The 18097-nt window shown below is 45.2% G+C and overlaps 1 protein-coding gene across 2 annotated transcripts in view; it reads left to right on the top strand.

The window, feature by feature from the left end:
• The first annotated feature begins 301 nt into the window (after positions 1-301).
• TPD52 (tumor protein D52) overlaps positions 302-18097 on the top strand; it is a 40292-nt gene continuing 22496 nt past the window's right edge. The window contains exons 1-2 of one of the 2 annotated variants that reach the window (XM_071421328.1): positions 315-457; positions 8770-8851. In XM_071421328.1, the coding sequence (XP_071277429.1) occupies positions 8845-8851 (7 nt within the window). In that variant the 5' untranslated portion in view covers positions 315-457; positions 8770-8844. Of the gene's footprint in view, positions 458-8769; positions 8852-18097 lie in introns of both variants that reach the window. The other variant, XM_071421327.1, reaches the window with a different exon arrangement.

Here is an 18097-nt window from a genome sequence, read left to right as displayed (position 1 = left end):
TTGGACTCGGTGGCCTCACAGATCTTATCTAACCTAACTAATTCTGTGAACTGGGTCTCTTCGGTGGCAGCTTCCTCCTGCCCGTCTCACCAGCTGCGGGCAGCAGGTTGGTTGTGTCTCTCCGCACCGAGCCGGTGCCACGCGGTGTCAGCCCGCACAAGCCGAGGTGCAGCAGCACTGCAGAGCCAGGCGCTGCCCTGGAGCCAGGGTACAGCCGGTGAGGGTCTGACCAGGGGCAGGCTCGGGGCGGCTCACCTGTGCCGGGCGGGGCGGCTCTCGCTCACCTGGGCGGGCCGCGCCGCTGAGTGACGGGCGGGCCCCGCCCCGCGGGCACGGGCGGTGCCTCCGCTGCCACCCAGGCGGGGGCGGGCGTCGAGCCGAGCCGAGCCGGGCTGGGGCAGCCGCGACGGGCACCGGGACGGGCGCGGGGCCGCCATGGAGCCCCCGAGGGACCAAGGTAGGGCGGGGGTGGGGCGCTGCCGGCGCGGCGGGTCCGTGGTGGCTCTCGCAGCCCTCGCTGCTCGGCCCGGACCTGCCCTGCTCAGCCGAGCCCAGGCGGGCCGGGCAGCGCTGCGGCCGGGGCGGTGCGGAGGGCGCTGCCCGCGGCCTGGGCAAGGCTGTGCCGGCCGTCGGCTCGGGAAATGCGGAACCGGGGCCGGGCGGCGGAGCGCGGGGCGGCTGCCGGCCGCCCCCAGCCGCGGATGCACGGGCAGCGCATCCCGGCCTTCCCGCGGCGCTTCGCGAGCACAATAAACTTTCTGCTTTCACCCTGCAGTAAAAGTAAAGCTCTTCCATTATACGAGTGTGCAACTTTCGATTGACCAGCGCTGTGCGCAGGGTTTGTTCCCTTTTAATTCTCTCCAGCCGGGGTTGCTCCACAGCTGGCAGCTGTTTGGGCAGCTGTCCCTCGGCCGCTGAGCGGCAGCAGGGCCGGCGCCTCTGTGGTGCTTCACTGGTGTGCATTTTGCCCGGGAAGACTGGTGTCCTGCCTGCCTTCCTAAAACTTCATGGTTTATTGGAACCCAAAAACCTTGGGACTGCTTGCCCAAGACAATAGTTGGTGCCCTGATGGAAACTGACATGAATGCAAGCAAAGCACGTTCTCTTGATAGGCTTATCCCACAGAGGTGTGTTACATTTATGAATGTAATACCATTCGTGAATCATTTGGAGCCTTTTATATGGTGTGGTACTGAACGGCAGGCCAGCTGCTCTCCTCTAGACGAGGTAGGGCAGGCTGGGGTCACTAAGTTACCCGCGGTAAGCTGGCAGGGCTGCTTGGCCCAGCTCGGTGTCTGTGCCCTTGGGCTGATTTCATTCAGGGTTTTCCTGCTTGGCATGCTGGGGATAGCAGGAAGCCTGCACTTGTGGCAGCTGGGATGTTGGAAGTGCAGGAGCTGCTGGGAATGTACCCCATACTCTGCCATGGTCAAGCTCTGTGCTCTGCCAGCTGAGCAGGTGCCAGCCTTGATTTGCTCCCAGTTAAGTGTTTCGGGGATTGTGTAGTACATTTGTACAATTAACAATGCCTTCTGAGTTTCTCTGTATTTACAGAAAAGGTCAGGCTATCTCTGCCTGAGCAGAAGGTTATCTGGTGAGGGGCTGAATCACCTCAGACAGGTTCCTTCAACCATTTTGAAGTGATGTGTCTGTCTTCAATATAAGTATAAATTAAAAACAAAACAAACAAAAACCCACCAAACTTCCCCAAAAAAGGAAAGAAAACAGCCCCCAAACCCTATTCTTGGGCACCAACTAACAGAATTGTGCCAGAAAATAGCACAACTGTCAGTTGCTTCAGAATTTTAATTCCAGCTGCAGGAGCATTAAAACTGATTTCAGTAGTTATCTCAAAGCTCTTGAGGGTCTCCTATAAAAAAGGCAGAGGTCTTTATTGCAACTGCATGGTTTTAAACAACTAATGGTGGGAAAGAAGGGTAAATTAATATGATCTTCTGAAAAACTTTGGTGACAGTCCTGACACTTACTAGAGGCTTGTTTTGCTGTTGTACTCATTTCTGTTATAAATTGCTTTGTACAAAGAGGGTATTACACCTCAGGATGTTTGTCAGAATAGTGTACCTAGTGTGATGTAAGGGACTGTTACAGAGCAAACATGGTGCAATGCCTTCTTCCTCTGCCTTCTTTTTGGAGTGGTTATGCTGTTTTCTCTTCATGGAGATCTGCAGGTATGGTGGGAAAATCTAGAATAGTCAACACACTTGTGCCAGTTAATTAAAGGCTTCTAATACACTGCCAATTAGACGTCAAAGACCACCTTTCTTGGCAAACTGGAGTGCTTACATTGGAAACTGCTTGATGATACAATATTATTACTCACTAAAGCCAACATATATGGTTAAAGTCCAGGCCATCAGGTCCTGTCTCTGGTGCCTGCATAAACATTCTGGATTACCACTCCCAAACAGAAATGATTTGTTTAAAATTGCGAGCCAGAGGTTGCACTCTGTTGTTATGGTGACAGCTTTCTCAGATAGTGCTAATTAGGAGGTAGGAAGAAAATCTAGGTTATGGTCAAGACTGCAGCCAAATTAGACAAGGCTAATGCTCCAGCTGAACCTTGCTTAAGTCTCTCTCTTGAGCAGTCATGTTTGGTAGCAGTACTTGAAATGTTGTTCCTAGCCTAGTATCAGATTCAATGAGCAACTTTTCACTTGAAGTCTTTGTTTTCAGTGAAAGGATATTTGGACTGGCTGGATGGCTCCATGTGATTCTCAGTGCACTCCAACAGCTCTGGAAGTGGGTCTCCAAGCACTCAGAGTCTCTTGCTCTGTGATTACAGGCACCAAAGCAGTAGTGTCAGCTCAAGCCAAATGGATATAGTATTATCCTGAGATGAGGAGTCCCTTGTTCTGTTGCTTTGCTTTAACTTGTCATGAACAAAAATCTGATTCACTGTATGGACTTAGTTGCTGAATAGATTAATAACTGCAGTTGTGCTTTCATAAAGATGCTGTTGTCCCCTCTTCCTCCCTACTCTCCCCCACCAAAAGAAAGCAAAACAACCAAACCACAACCACACCTGATTTTCCTTGCAAAATGAGTCTCTCTCTGACTTGCCACTGTTACTGTTGGTGCTGGTACAGTTTACCAGTGGAAAAATAAGGATGAAGCTGCCCCTGCAGTGGCAGCAGTGTTCTGAATGAGGAGACTGTGCCACTGAGCAGTCTCACAAACACATGCACCACAGCACAGTTATCTGGTAACTGATGATCCATCTCCAGTCTTGTGTTCAGGGGTTCCTCTTATGCTTCAGCAACACTTCACTTATGTAATCTGGTGTCTTTCAAAATCTTCAGGCTTTTGTGGTACTTAAAAGGAGTCCCAAAACACTACATGTGATTTCTTGAGAGACTATGTAAGCCTTTCTTTTCCTGTAGCCTTGACTTGCACTTTTGGGGCTGACAAAATGGACTTTAATATTCTTTTTTGTGCAGAAAGAACTTGTTGCTGGCAGTAGGACAAGGTTTCCCCCATTGTCCTATTGGACAAAGCTGCACCTTTTCCTACTGCTTTATTTGTTTTCTTATCACTAGGTACTTGCAGTACTGTAGGTAGGATTTTTTTTTTTTTTACTTAATGTGCAATTGTGAAATCAAACACTTGTAAGTAAATACAAGTGGACAGCTGTTGTGGGAACTGCAAAGAAAGAATGATTTCACTGAGCTGAGTGTCTGTAACAGTGACTTGAAGATAGTAGAAATATCAGAAGAGTTACATGAGTAGGTCCCTTGAACAGCAGCAGGCTTTCATTTCTTTTGCAAGAAAAACTGTATTGGTGGGGAAAACCTGTTCTGACTCAGGCTGAGGATCCTGATGCAGTGAGGTGGCATTACATAGTTATTTGATGGCATTGCTGTCCTCCTCTCTCAGCCAGTGCATGAATGAGGTACAGAAATGTGGGGGATCAGTGTGCTGTGTTGGAGGGACGCTGCAGCAGCTGATGCACAGCTGTTGGGTGGGCAGCTGGAGGCTGGAGCAGTGTCAGCTGTTCCTGCCCTCTGCAGTGCTGTAGCATTGCAGGGTAACTTGAGCTCTTCATTCATACTCACACCCACTTCAGTAGGTTATGGAGAAGGGGCCAGCCCAGTGCTCCAACTGTGGAAAGAGTCTGTTGCTTGTGGTATACATGGATCTTTTTCCCTATTCCCTACAATGACTGCTATCCCAAGCAGTCAATACAGTCCTTCACTCAGGCAGAATAAGATCTGCTCTCACCCTTTTGGTGCAGGGAAAGCTTAGCAAAGGATCCTTTGATCCTCCAATGAGGCCAAGCTGTAACTGCTTGGGGCTTTTAAAATCCAACATGAAACTGATGCAATTCCTTTTTATTCCAGTTTCCCACACTTTGAAGCAGCCCACGAGTTCCCCCTTTCTCCCGCTGCGAATGCCCACCAAAGCAATGGGAGGCCTTGGAGGCTCAGGCTGACATTTCTGGCCTAAAATAAAGCACTGCAACTTGGCTTTGGTTTAAGAATGTGCTGGTGGAGGCTGAACAAGTGCCTTGCTCTGCTTGATCTGGATGTTTTGTGGGTGAAGTGGGAACAGCTGGTTTTCATGGCTGAAAGTTGACTGCCATATGTTAGCACCTCTCCTGGCCTGGGCATGAGTGCTGTTGAGCTGCTATGAACTGTGCTTGGAGGCTGCAGAGCACAGCCCCTTCCATCTGCAGGGGCTGTCAGTAACCACATACTCCACTACTCAGCCTTGGGAATGTTATCTCTATTCATTTTTAAGTCATTCATATCTCTATTCATGCTTCTGTCTATCTTGTATGTACATTTTTTCCCCGTGTCTTCTACAGCTGCTGGATACAGCAGCCTTTGACTAACAACTTCTGCTTTGTGAGCCAGATGTCAGTATAGTGCCAGGAGGAGCTGGGTGATAAAGGAAGTGGGTCTTGGGGCTTCTGATGCTTTCTGCCATGCACTGACCCTACTGGGTAAGGACATCCATAAAAACTGCTTTGGCTTCCTGAGTATTGTAAAGGCTTTGTCCTGTTTCTTCACAACTGTTTGCTCCTTTAACAGGAAGATGTTCTGCCAGTTTTTATTGGCAGGAAGTCCCTCAGCCAGTACAGAGAAGTCTTGTAGGAAAACAAGGGCCTAGATTTGCCAGGTAAAATCAGTGAGCTGTTTGTGGATTGCTGATTCCTGAGGGTGCTGGACATTGCTGCAGGTAAGAGAGGATATGTGCTATATCTCTTCAAAAAGTGATGTTTCCATGGCAGCAGATACAGTGCAGGGAGTGTTTTTGAAAGTCAATGTTTCTTGACCAATTTTCAAAAGAAAATAATCCTCCTTCTTAATTTAATAGGAGAGAGCAACAGTTTTGTTTGCTGAGCCCTGTGCAGCAGACACCTGATAGGTGTGGGGTTTTTGTGCTTTTTAAAGATGCTCCAGGTAGGAGAATGATGGCCCCACTGTTGCCTTCACTGGAGTCTTTGTAATATGGGCACTTCTAATTTGAGATTTCCTATATGGAGGAAGGGAGGTGTTTAGCCTTGTTCTTTTAATATCCTGCAGTGAGTGAGCAGAAAAATGTCAAACAAAGGGTGACTGAAAGGGAAAGCAAGCATTAAGTGAGATTAAGCACTAAATTGAAATGCTCTTGTTCAGCCAACACAGTCACTCTGTATCAGCTTCAATTTAAGTCTCCAGAGGGACAGCTTTCTCTCCTGTAAAGGTGGAGAGTGTCTTCAGAATTGCTCATATTTGGGTGTGTTAGCCAGAGTGACTGGGAACCTTCACTCAAAAACCTTGTATTGGAGGACAGGCTTTCTACTGCAAGCCTTCTCTTTGGGCTTGCAGTAACAGTTCAGCTACGCAGAACTTCCTAATCTGGATCTCTCCTGAAGGTTCAGTGTCACTCCTGCCTTTTCTTCTTACTTGTCTTCCTCCTTTTCCTCTGCCTCCAGTTAAGAAGTGAAAGAATATATAGCTGTGGCTTTGGCTGTTTGGCAGGATGATACCATGAGTAGGCTAACTGGTCTGGGGTATCCTTGCTGTGCTGTGAAAACACTTCTTTCTGGCAGAGGTGTAGATGGCTGTATGGATTTTCTGCTAGTGCAAGTTCAAGTACAGCTGCAGGAGTCTGCAGCCACTTGTCCCTGGGTGGGGTAGGGGAAGCAGCAAGCACTGGCTGCTAGCAAATGCTTGTGTGTGGAAAAATGCTCACTGTGCTGTTGGTTGCTCCTGAGCAGAAAGGGGTGGATTGATGCTATCTGGAGAGAAGCCAGCACTACTGCTGTGGTGTGAATGCTGTCACTGAAAGAGGCAGCTTTCCTGTTTCGCAAGCTGACTTCTCTGTTCCAGAGTGTGAGAGCAGAGCAGTAAGTGTCCTTGGATGCTGACTGACAGTGGAGTGGCCCAGCAAATGCTGCCTTGGCCAAGCCTGGAATGCTCCCTTTTCTGCAGAACTGAGGTCTAAAGACATGCTTTGACACATGTGGTTTGGAGTGACAGGCTTCTAAACTGCCCTTCTCCTGCTTGTAGCCTCCCAGAAGAACAACAAATGTGTACTGTGCTTAAAAACTTCATAGGTAAAGAGTAAGCACACTTTTTGTGTGTGTACATGGAAAGAAAGCCTGTTTATTGTTAGTGTGATTGAAATTTTAGCAGCCTAATTCAATAATTAGTTTAGAAAAAGACTATTATGCAGATGAAGTCTTAGTAATAATAAAGCTAACGTACTAACTTAGTTTCTGCACCTTTTTCTTGGTGGTTTACTCATCCTTCCCCTGGCTTCTGAGACTGTTAGTATCATTTTGGTTGTGGCAGGGGTATTAGAGCAAGTTGTCATATTGTGACTCCTTTTCTGGGAGGAATAGGATGGTGGTGGTTTCTTCCTCACTGTAGGATCCACTAGAATCCTTCTGTTATGTTTGCTTTTTACATATCTGCTGTTTCTTTCATGGCTTTGCAAGCTCTGTGTTTCATCCAAAGCTATTACAGAAAGTGCCTTTTATATATACTAGATATCATTCCTTTGTTCTCTGTTATCTCTAAAATAGTTTTGTCCAACTGCACATTTCCACCGGTGACTGATGACTTTCTTACAGCCATGGGATTTCCACTGTCAACTCTGTGCTCCCTTACTTGTTCCATGCCTGTATTCTCGCATTCTGTGTCTGTACTCTGAGACACACCAAGAAAAACAAACCCACAGGCAAATTAAGAAGGGTAGAAACAGAGCAAGCCTGACAAGTCTCTAGTCCTGGGGCCTTGCAAGCTTGGCTCAAAGCTGATGTCCTGTCACTAGCAATGCCTGTGTTGTACTGTGGAGTAACAAAGAGGCTGGGGAGCACCTGCAGCTTGCTGGGGGTGGTGTGTTAGGCAAGCAGAGGCAGAAGAACAGGTATTTTTCCTGTTTAGCTTTCCCTTGTCTAGCAGCTAGAGGGAAGTGCAGACAGAGATGAAAAGATGTGCCAGGGGAGGCAACTTGGGCTGGAGTTGGTGTTTTCAGACAGGTGCTCCTTCTGTGCTTCGCTAGGATTGGACTCCATGTATGGCAGTGATGTTGGTTCATGAGAAAAAACTCAAAAAGATTGAAAACAAAGCTTTGTAAGTAATGTTTTTTAACTGTTCCTTAGCCTGGCAAAGCTGTGTGTTTCAGTTCTGAGCATTGGGGATGTTGCTTGTGTCTCTTTTGCATTGTTTACTTTTTGCCTAAAATATTTTAATTAAACTACTAGCAGGGATTCCAAGATGAGCAATAAGTGATCTTACTCATGTCTCTTTGTCTGTTCTCTCCTAAATATTTATCATATCATGACATTAGAAACTCTTGATTAATTTGATCAGGATAGCAGAATTTGAAAGAAACTCCCCTTATGCTTCTACTCGAGTCATCTCTGTCTGATGTTGATTGCTGTTCTACAGCAATCCAGTCCCTGGGAATAACACAGTGGTGGACATTTGCAGCTGCTGCCAGGACAGGCTGCCTTTGAAGAAGACCATTTCATTGAACTTGCACCTACTGATACCCTGTAGTCTCTGCAGGAGTACATCAGAGTTTTGATGTCCCTTGCTTTTCCTCACACAGGTTCCCAGGAATGGGGCTGTACAAGGACTTGCCTATAAGCATCTTTAAAGAAGCTGTCCTTTAAGTAGGAACCAGCACTTCCTACTCAAAAGAAGGGTCTGGGTTATGAAATGAGCACAGCTCCCACTGGCTGGAGTGCACCTTTCTCTCTAGTGTCTGTACTGTTACACAGAAGAGAAATCCCTTCAGCACATCTCAAAAGTGTTTTGCCTACATCTCTACGTCTGTGGAGGCTTGAAAAGCAGGAGAAGGCAGAGCAGAAAGCCCCCAGATCAGTCCCTGATTTTACCCTGCTGACTGCTGAGAGCTGCTTTGATTACTGCTGCAGAGGTTAGCTCTGTGCCTGCACACACACAGGCTTGGTGTGTGTGAGCAGATCACACACTGCTGTGCAGGCTGTTTCCATAGCACCAAAAATCTGCACCAGGCAGTCCCTCAAGAGGCTTTGCTGAGCAGCTGACGTGCATTCAGCATCAGAAGTAGTACCAGCCTAGGCATGGGGTGGGAATGGAGCCTGATTTAAATATTGACTTTCCTCTTGCCAGATGTCACTGTCTTGGCAGCAGGAAAACAGGCTGTTTTACTGCAATGTGCTTTGCTTTGAGCTATGAGCTCATAAAAGCACCATTCATGCTCTGTTTCGTCTCCTCAGCAAGCTACTTGCAAGTGTTGTGTTCCAAAACTGTTTGTTTTTTTTTTTAACAGGGAGTTTGTTCTTGAGTAAAAGGAAAGACCTGAAATGACTTCTTGTCTTTCTCTTAAGACTGCTCTGGTGCCTGCATGGCAGGTATGTTTTACCTTCTTCTGCCCTGAATTGTGAGAAGCCTTTTTGTCTGTTGCCTGGGCAGACTGTCTAGGTGCTGTGCAGCTCTGGTATCCCAAGTATGCCATGTAGGGGCCCCTGTGCAGCTCTGGCATCCCAAGTATGTCATGGGCCCTCAAGAAAGGGATGGGTCCACCTGCTGTGTTCAGAGCATTGCGGTGTGGTGTGTCACCACCTCTGGAGACGCTTGAAGGAACAGGGAACAGAAGTTCCCACAGAGGACCCCAAGGAGAACTCTCTGGACATCTGAAGAAGGTCACAACCTCAGCTTCCTGTTGTCTGAAATGGCAAACTGGTGCTGTACTGCTGTTGGCCAAGCAGGTGTTCATCCCTGATGTTCTTGTTGAACAAGAACTGAGCACATTGTGGGTCTGGCTCTCTACTTCTTCCAGGGCTCAGGCATGGTTGGATCCCTGCACAGTACCTTTTTCCACCACGTCCTGGTTCAGGGTGTGTGAGGACTTCAGCCCCAAGCTTGTTGGGGGGATCCTGTCAATCATGGAAATTGTTGTTTATGTAGTTTAACTGCCAAAAATCTACTGCACTTCTAGCTGGCTGCTACTGTCATATGATTTAAGTGCAATAATTTGGAAGGAGGGGAAGAAAATAACATTGCTGTTATTTTCTCCAATAAAGCAGTCCTTAACTGCAGTAAAGGTGTGTTTTAGATACCCACTCTAAACTTCCTTGCCTGAAAACTCTGATGAAGGAATAAACAGTTGCTGCTACCATTTAAATAACTGTTTAGAGCAATCAATCTTAAATACTAGCCTTCCTAAAACACATTTGAATTTCTTAGTGCACTTCTAGTAAATGATGAGGTACAACAGAGACACCTGTCTGTACTTTATGAACTGCTACTTGAGCTTTGTATATTGAACTTGTTAAAACTTGATATAGCAGAACTAGTGTAGACACTAAGCAGGTAGTAGTATCCTTCTTGGGAAAAGTGAAATGCAGTGACTGAATTTGAATATAGTGCAGTGCTCTTTTTTGAATATAGTCTTGATTTTTAAATGCAAACAAATTTTGCTTTCCTGCCCTTCAGGTTAATCTCAGTCAACTTAGTTGCTTTTGTTTTTCTGGAGGAATCTCTGATTAGTGTAGGGAGAAGAATTTTGTTTTGGACTGTGGTGTCTCCAACAGTTGACTTTTTCTGCAGAAATTGGTCTACTGCAAATACAGTCTTGATTATTCATTTCCAGCAGTGCTGACATTCAATATAAACTTGTTTAATATCAAAGGAGGAAAAAGCCAGCTGCTCACCAGGCACATAACAAGGCCCAGAGAGTTGCTGCATGTATTGCAGGACGTGGCCTCTGTGTGCTGGGCTGCACTAACTGCCCACTGATTGGGTTGGTTGGACAATACAGAGTAGGCGCTTCTGTAAAGAAGCAGGAGTTTCATGGTTTTGCTGGTGTATGTATGGGGATCCTTCAGGTTCAAATATGGTTTTGAGGACTTGTTTTTAACAGTCCATCAATGCTGCAGGGAAGGTGGTTGGTGCTCTCAGAGCCCAGCTGCAATGGTAGGTGAGCCTTCTGCTTAATGCTCCCCTCTGGGTGCATTGCTTAAAACACCAACTTCTGAGCTGCAAGTTGTTCTCACTCTTAGGTGTGTAATTTGTTCCTGTAAATTATTCTGGGTTATGGCAACCTGTGGTATCAGTGCAGGCAGGGGAATGAAGGGATTGAGAGCACCTGCAGAGAGAGCTGGTGCTGGTGTGTGAAAAGCTGGACATGAGTCAACAGTGTGTACTTGCAGCCCAGAAAGCCATAACACATCCTGGGCCTTATCAAAAGCAGCAGTGGCCAGCTGGTCAAGGGAGGGGATTCTGTTCCTCTTCTTGGATCTCATGGGATCCCACCTGGAGTGTTGTGTCCAGTTCTGTGCTCCCTAGAACAGGAAAAACTTGGACCTGTTGAAGCAAGTTCAAAGGAGGGCCATAAAAATCATTGGAGGGGTGGAACACCTATTATATGAGGAAAGGCTGAGAGAGATGAGCTTGTTCAGCCTGGAGAAAAGAAGGCTCCAGGGAAATCTTACTGCAGCCTTTCAGTAGTTGAAGGAGGTTTATAAGAAAGATGGCAACAGACTTTTTAGCAGCACCTGTTGTGATAGGACAAGGGGTAGTTGTTTTAAGCTGAAGGGGAGGGTAGCTTCAGACTAGATATAGAGAAATTTTTTATGATGAGGGTGGTGAAACACTGGAACAGATTGTCCAGAGAGGTGGTGGATGCTTGATTCCTCAAAACATTGGAAGTTTTTGGTGGTCCACTGGATGTTTGAAAGGTCCAATGGAAACACTGTACGGGGCTCTGAGCAACCTGATCTAGTTTAAGATGTCCCTAGCAGGGGAACTGGAGTTGCCTTCCAACCCAAACCATTCTATGGTAAAACACAGATACTGACCAAATCTTTAACTGGGAAATTTACACCACCCTTAAAGGATATTTGGCGCATCTTGCTTTGCTGCCTTTGTGTGTGAATTGCAGATGAACATGAGTAGTATGGTTCATGAGCAGTGGTGAGCAGGGAGAATTAGTTTCTGCACCTTTCTGAACAGTAGCAAGTGAAACCTGTTGGAGTTCCTGCTTTGAAGCTGAGTGGTTTCGATTGGCTTCTGTGCCTGTCACTGTGCAGGTTTTTTGGCATGACAGATTTCTGGAGATTGTGTAAGAAGGAAAACAACTTGTGTCAACGGAATTAGCAGAGTGACGTGCTGAGTACTTTCTCTGTGGTGAGGAAGTGTTTTTGGGATAAATGGCAAAAGGGAGAGCTTTACTGGAATGAATGTACAGACTTTCATTCTGTGTTAGCACACTGATACATGAAGTCTTTAGTATGCTTCTGTTTCTTATTTACAATTCAAGACCAAGCTTCACCTTGGTGAATCCCAAAAACATACTTCCCTCCCATCCCCAATGAAGAGTGTTTTCCTATTCAAAAGTAACTTCTGAGAAAGTGAAAATACGAGAAGAGGGATACAAAAGTCAAAGCAAGACCTCTGTGTTTTGTCAAGAGGAGCTGAGAAAACTTTTTAATATTTTTAGAAGGGAAAACTGATGAATTAAGGATAGAGCAAGTGCAAAGTAAAATAACTTCTCTAGTCTTCCTGTTCCAAGGTGATATTACTGGAGAGGCCTTCGTTGCCCTTCATGCAAGGTGGTCCCAACAGCATTTCTGAGGGATGTGATGGCTTCTTAGTAATAATGCTGTATCACAGCTCCCTGCTGCAGGGCACACTTGTGGATTGACAACTGAGGACTAGCAGTATATATTCATAGCTGTTTAAGCTCTGAGTTATTTTGAGTGGTTTTTTTGCTGATGGCCGAGCTGTGATGTGCCAAATCTGATGTAACAATAACCTGGGTACCAGCTAGAGCAGTCCTTAGCCATAAAGCTTGAAAAGTTTACCAGAGTAATCTTTTAAACACAGTGGATCCATTAAACTAGGGTATGACCAGTACTCAAATGGCTATGAATATATGTATTTTTTTTGCTTGACATTTACAGTTGTGAAATGAGCTGTGTCGTGAATTAGCTTGTGCAATAGGGAGTGATGCTAAACTTAGATTTCACATAACAGTGTAAAGCTTTGTTCTTGGAGTTTGCACTGATGTTCTGTTTCAGGCCAAATACCAGGAGGAGGCAACTTGTGGAAGAGTGCAGTTCTGGAGCAGCTGGTTACTAAAATCAGTGGATGTGTTCTTTCTTTACCAAAAAAAAATACCCAACCACAAATCCCAACATAAAAAACCCACAAACAACCAAACCCACATAAAACTAAAAATAACCCCAGTCACCTCCTCCCCTTCCTTTCTTTCATTTCCTGTCTACTTTTGGTGACGAAGCTCAATATCTTTCAAACTTTTCTCCTTTAAACTTGCACTTCTTTCCTCCCCCTGTAGTTTTCATCACATCAACTGCACTGGAATCAGGAAAACTGCCTGCCTGACTTTCTGTGCATTAGATAGGTCTTTCCAGTTTTGTCCACTATCATATATTTCAGTAAAATGAATGGTTAAACTCATTCTACTTACTTTGCTGTGAAATATAAATGAGGAGGCTGGACACTTATCTAAGCACGCTGATATTTAGGAAAACTTCCCTTTGTATGGAATAGGCTGGAACACAACTGGATGGTGCATAAATATATTAATATTGCTTGGAAATCTTGAGAGATTAGTACTTTCATTATCTGGACCTGTGCAGGTTGTTAAAAAGGAAATACAGGTTGCCTGGTAATGTCACCCAGCAGCAAAAAGTAGCATTTCATGTCCAAAGTCTGATCTGATGGAGGCAGGTATGCTCAAGTCTTCTAGGACCTGGGAGTCCTTTAAAGCTTTATGTCTTTTTGTGGAATCATCACTGGACAAACTTGCTTGACCCTTAGCTTTGCCACCTTCAGCTTTTGGAGTGATTAGTGTTTTATGACTGCCTGTTGATTTATGTGACAGCAGTATCTCTCTAGGCTAACAGTTTCATTTAATTTACTGTCCTAGTGTGACTTGAAGTAGGGGCAAATGTCTCTTAACAGGATTTACTCAGCTCAAGCAGCATTAAAAGTCAGTCAAGGACATATCAATTGGATAAAATCTCAGAGTACTTATTAATATAATGGCAACTTCAGTGGTCATAATAATCTAAAGGTTGATGCATTATCTGCATTATATTAGAAAGAAAAGCTGGTCAGTGCAGTTGGTTTGTTAGTGAATTGCTGCTGGTTGCTGCATGCACAGCTGAAGGATTCTCTCTCTTATCTGTTAAATGAGATTAAGAGCAGTGCAGAAGTATTCAAGCCCACATCCTGAGTTTGTCCAATTTGCAAGCCTGGCAGGATGTGTCCAAGATCCTTTAAGTAGTGATAGCTATTGCTCCAAATCCGTTTGGAAGCACTGTAGGAATTGGTGCCTCCCAGCTGGATGTGGAATTTAGCAGTAGGGGCAAGCAGCAGGCACACTCCCTCTGGAACAGGACACTTCAAGCACTGCACAGTTGAATGGGTGACTGGTAAAGTGCTGGACTATAAAGGAGTAGGTAATGTGTCTTGTTTGATGCTGCACGGAAAACAACACAGCTTATTCTGGGTTTTCAAGTGAGAGATTCCCAGTAATAGTGATCTGCTGCACAAGTACTCTATATCAGCAGTCTGGTGGTGTGCCATTAGCACTGCTTTGTTAGGTTGTACTTCCTTAAGTTTAGGAGGGTGCACTGAAACTCTGCAGTGTGAGAAATGTAGATGAATAATAAGGGCTTGTCTTCATTATGGGCTTATCTGCTTGGATAAGCTGTAACTGACTCAGTGTCCATTGTCAGCTTTTAGGTACCTCGTGAACAGGCTGATTCTCTGAAGGGCTTGTAGCAAAGCCCATTACTGGTCTAAAGGTGTGAATTGACTGGTTGAAGAAGGGGGATCAGGAGCAGGTTCTTATGAGCTGAAACATTTCTGGGGCTAAATGTCTGTGAATTTATCATACTAGTGCACTTTGCTGCTGACTAGGCAGAGTTTTACAGTTTCACAGATATTTCATGCTATGCTCTCAGATAAGCCAAGAGCAGAAATGTTAATAGGATTTCTATACAGCTTGCTACTTGCAGTTGCTTGCCTTTGAGAAATTGTACTTTAAGTTTTATGTAATTACACTTGTTTGACAGTACAAGTCAAAATCGTAAACTTACTTAGTCAAGTCCTGAGAAGGGAAAAAATCTGGTGGTTTGCCATTATTGCTAAGCAAAAAGCTGATCTTTATTATGGATAGCAGAATAAGATGCCAGGCTACAGCAGGAGTGCACCTTAACCATGCAACCAGTAACTAGTGTGTGGTAAAATTAGCAGTACTTCTAGAAAATGTCACTCCTTTTGGTGTTATGTGTGCATCCTTTGTGGAAGCTCACGTGAGGATTAGTGTGCTCTGACTATTTTGGGGAGATTTGTGTGCTTGTGCTAAAAATTACTGTGTCCTAAGCGCAGAAGTGACTCTCCCAGTGCTTCTGAAGGGCAAGCTGACATCTCTAGGTGAACTGACATGTGTTTGGAAGCTTTTGTATCAGCTTTTTTCTGGGCTGAGGAGCTTTGCTTGGGGAACCTGAGAGCATGCAGTAGAGAGAGTTACTGGAGGAGTAAAGGAAACTGCACTGGAATGGATGAAAAATAAATTGAGGAGTCTGAGAAGGGAATTCAAAGGCTTGAGCCTAGTTTCCTTGATCTCTGTACAATTGATAAAGGGTAAAAGGAGGAGAGGCTCCTGCTGAAAGGCAGCTTTAGCTCAGTGACATGGGTAGTTTATTTGTCTATTGCAACTTTTTCTTTCTGTACAAAAGTGAACTCTTCCTGCTGCAGAAGCATACATTCACTTCCCTCCTGGAGAAGGGGTGTCAGGGGGAAGTAGATGGCTTTTGTACTTGCCAAGAGCTGCTTCTGTGTCTGGAGTCACATGTCAGGCCCAAAAAGTTGCTTGCTCATTCATTTAGTGAGTGAAGTGTAAGCCTGTCCCTTTTTTGAAAATACAGGAGACTTTTTTCCCCTCCCAGAATCTTTCAGCTTTTTCCTGCAGCCTCATAAGAGAAACCAGTAGTCTCTACTGCTGCAAATGCTTTTGCTTTGCTTGTCAGCTGTCATAATACTCCTGTGCACTGGGTAGAAGTAAAGAAGTGAAAAGTCTCCCATGAAGTCTGTCTATATCTCAGTTTAGAAAGTGTGGGAGAAAATGGAACTTTATTCTGTCAGCAGGTAGGTATTTGTAAATCTACTTCACAGGATGAAGGGTAGGCCACAGACCTGCCCTAAGGCAGGGTGCCAGGACCCCTTGTGTTCCTGGAGAAGGGAGGTCCCTGGAGGATCCTTGGAGAATCTGGAGGAGCAGCCTGTGACTTGTTACAGCCATTGTGTTAAACATAGGATTGTTAAAGTGGGAAGGACCTCTAGAGGTTCAACCCCTCTGTTAGGGCAGAGCCACCTGGAGCTGGTTGCCCACCAGAACCATATCACAGAATGGTTTGAGTTGGAAGGGACCTTAGTGCTCATCAGTTCAACCCCCAGGCATGGGCAGGGTGGGGCAGCCACCCACTAACTAGATCAGGTTGCTCAGGGCTCATCTAACCTGGCCTCAAACACTTTCAGGGATGGGGCATCTACCACTTCTGAGCAACCTGTTCCAGTGTATGACCACCCTCTGAGAAAATAATTTCTTACTGATGTCTAATGTAAACTTCTCCTCTTTTAGTTTGACACTGTTCTCCCTTGTCCTGTCACTATCTACCTACAAAGTAAGAAGTTGTTCTTCCTCTTTTACAAGTCCCTTTTAGGTGCTGGAAGGCCACAATGAGGCCTCCCTGGAGTCCTCTTCAGGCTGAACAACCCCAACTTCCTCAGCCTGTCCTTGTAGGATCTTTTGTAGAGAGATCGTATTTGTGACCTTTCTCTGGATCAGCTTTAGCAGGTCAATGCCCTTCTTTGCTGAGAACTTCAGAGCTGGGTTGCTGTGCTCTAGGTGGTGTCTCACTAGGGCAGTGTAGAGGTGAAGAATCACCTCCTTTGACCTGCTGGTCACTCTGCTTTCAATGCAGCCCAGGATGTGTTTGGCTCTCTGGGCTGTAAGCACACACTGGTGGCTCATGTCCAGCTTTTTATCCACCCAAATCCTTCTCTGCAGGGCTGCTCTCAAGGACTTCTCCCAGCCTGTACTTATATCTGGCATTGCCCTGACTCAGGTGCAGCACCTTGCACTTGCAGCTGTTGAACTTGATGAGGTTCTCATGGGCACACTTCTTGAGTTTCTCCACGTCCTTCTGGATGGTGCCTTGTCCTTCTGTTCTGTCACCTGCACAGTGCAGCTTTGGATCATCTACAAACTTGCTGAATGTGCAGTTGATGCCATTATCTGTGTCATCAGTAAAGATATTAAAGACTACTGGTCTTTAATATATCTATGTCCACCTTGATGATCATGTCCAGATGGCTTTTGAATATCTTCAAAAATGGATTTTGTGAAGTACTTACCCTAAACTCTTGTTGCTTGCATCAAATTGTGTGCTGCTTGGTTGCTTCTGTACTTCTGCCCTTGATAGTAAATGATGGAATTTCTGTGCTACATCAAATTCAGGCATCAACTTGGGAATTATATGGTGGGAGCTACTGAGTCCCACAAGCAATGAAGATTTTGTTGGTATTATTAAGGTACTGCTAAGACTACAGAGGGTGCTTTTTTGGTGGTTTTAATTTTAGATATATAATATGTAATTCAGCCTAATGTGTAATTGAATTTGCTTTGTTCTTAGAACCTCAGTGTCAATTTCATGGTGGGACCTGGTAACATAGATTGGGGATGGTGGACTTTTCTGGAGCTGCTTTTCAGAAATGGAGGCTTTGGGATGCTGTGTTAAAAGAGGGAGGTTTGCTTTAAGAGTGCAGAAAAGTAGTCTTGTCGTCTGAGGGAGGCTGGAATTTACTCCAGAGTCACTCAAGTAAAACATTTAATTAGATTGCAAGGTTACATACTGAAACTTTGCTTGAGACAATCCCATTTCTGCACTGCAGTGTTCCTAATCTTTTCCAGCTATCATCTAGCTGCAGCTCAGCACTGTTTCTTTACATTTTTGACAGGGTCAGTCTCTTGCCTGAGGGATCAGAGTCTATGGAGAATGGCAGCATGACTGGGATAAGTGGCTGAAGTGAAATAACTAAACACATTCCTCTAAAATCTACTTGACAGTGTTTTGACTCTCTTAATCTCACTTGGAAATGTTCTTCTGTGTTTGCAGGTTTTGATCTGACTTCTCCAAAGTCAGTGCAAACTCTGATCACTGGTTCTGGGGTGGTACTCTGTCCTTTGGCCTGGTCCTTTTCCGTAGATCGGAAAGCTTTTCACCTGTTACTGTTGGAGCTGACAAACATGAGCTTTGAGCACTGTTTGAGACACACAACTTTGTCATAAATCTGGGATTTCTGCCTAATCTTCTAAATGCTGAAACCCTTGCAAGGCAGTAGAGAATATGTGCAAATATAGAGAATTTTGTCTGACATGAATGGGTTAAGTATTTTACTGTAGTATCAGCTTGTCTAGTTGTAGGATATGCTGGAGCGTGGATGTACTCCCTCACAAGAGCTCAGGAAATGAGTCTGAGTTTATAATTGGATTGAGAGGAGAGACAAGAACTGCTGCCTTCACCAAGACGTGCGTCAGCTGTCTGAAATACCGTGGGCTGAGA

Source organism: Agelaius tricolor, unplaced genomic scaffold (genome assembly GCF_023055355.1).
Source record: "Agelaius tricolor isolate 1412-34295 unplaced genomic scaffold, bAgeTri1.0.p SCAF_2, whole genome shotgun sequence".
In the NCBI taxonomy this organism is placed as follows: Eukaryota; Metazoa; Chordata; class Aves; order Passeriformes; family Icteridae; genus Agelaius; species Agelaius tricolor.
This window is presented reverse-complemented; position numbering and strand designations above follow the sequence as displayed.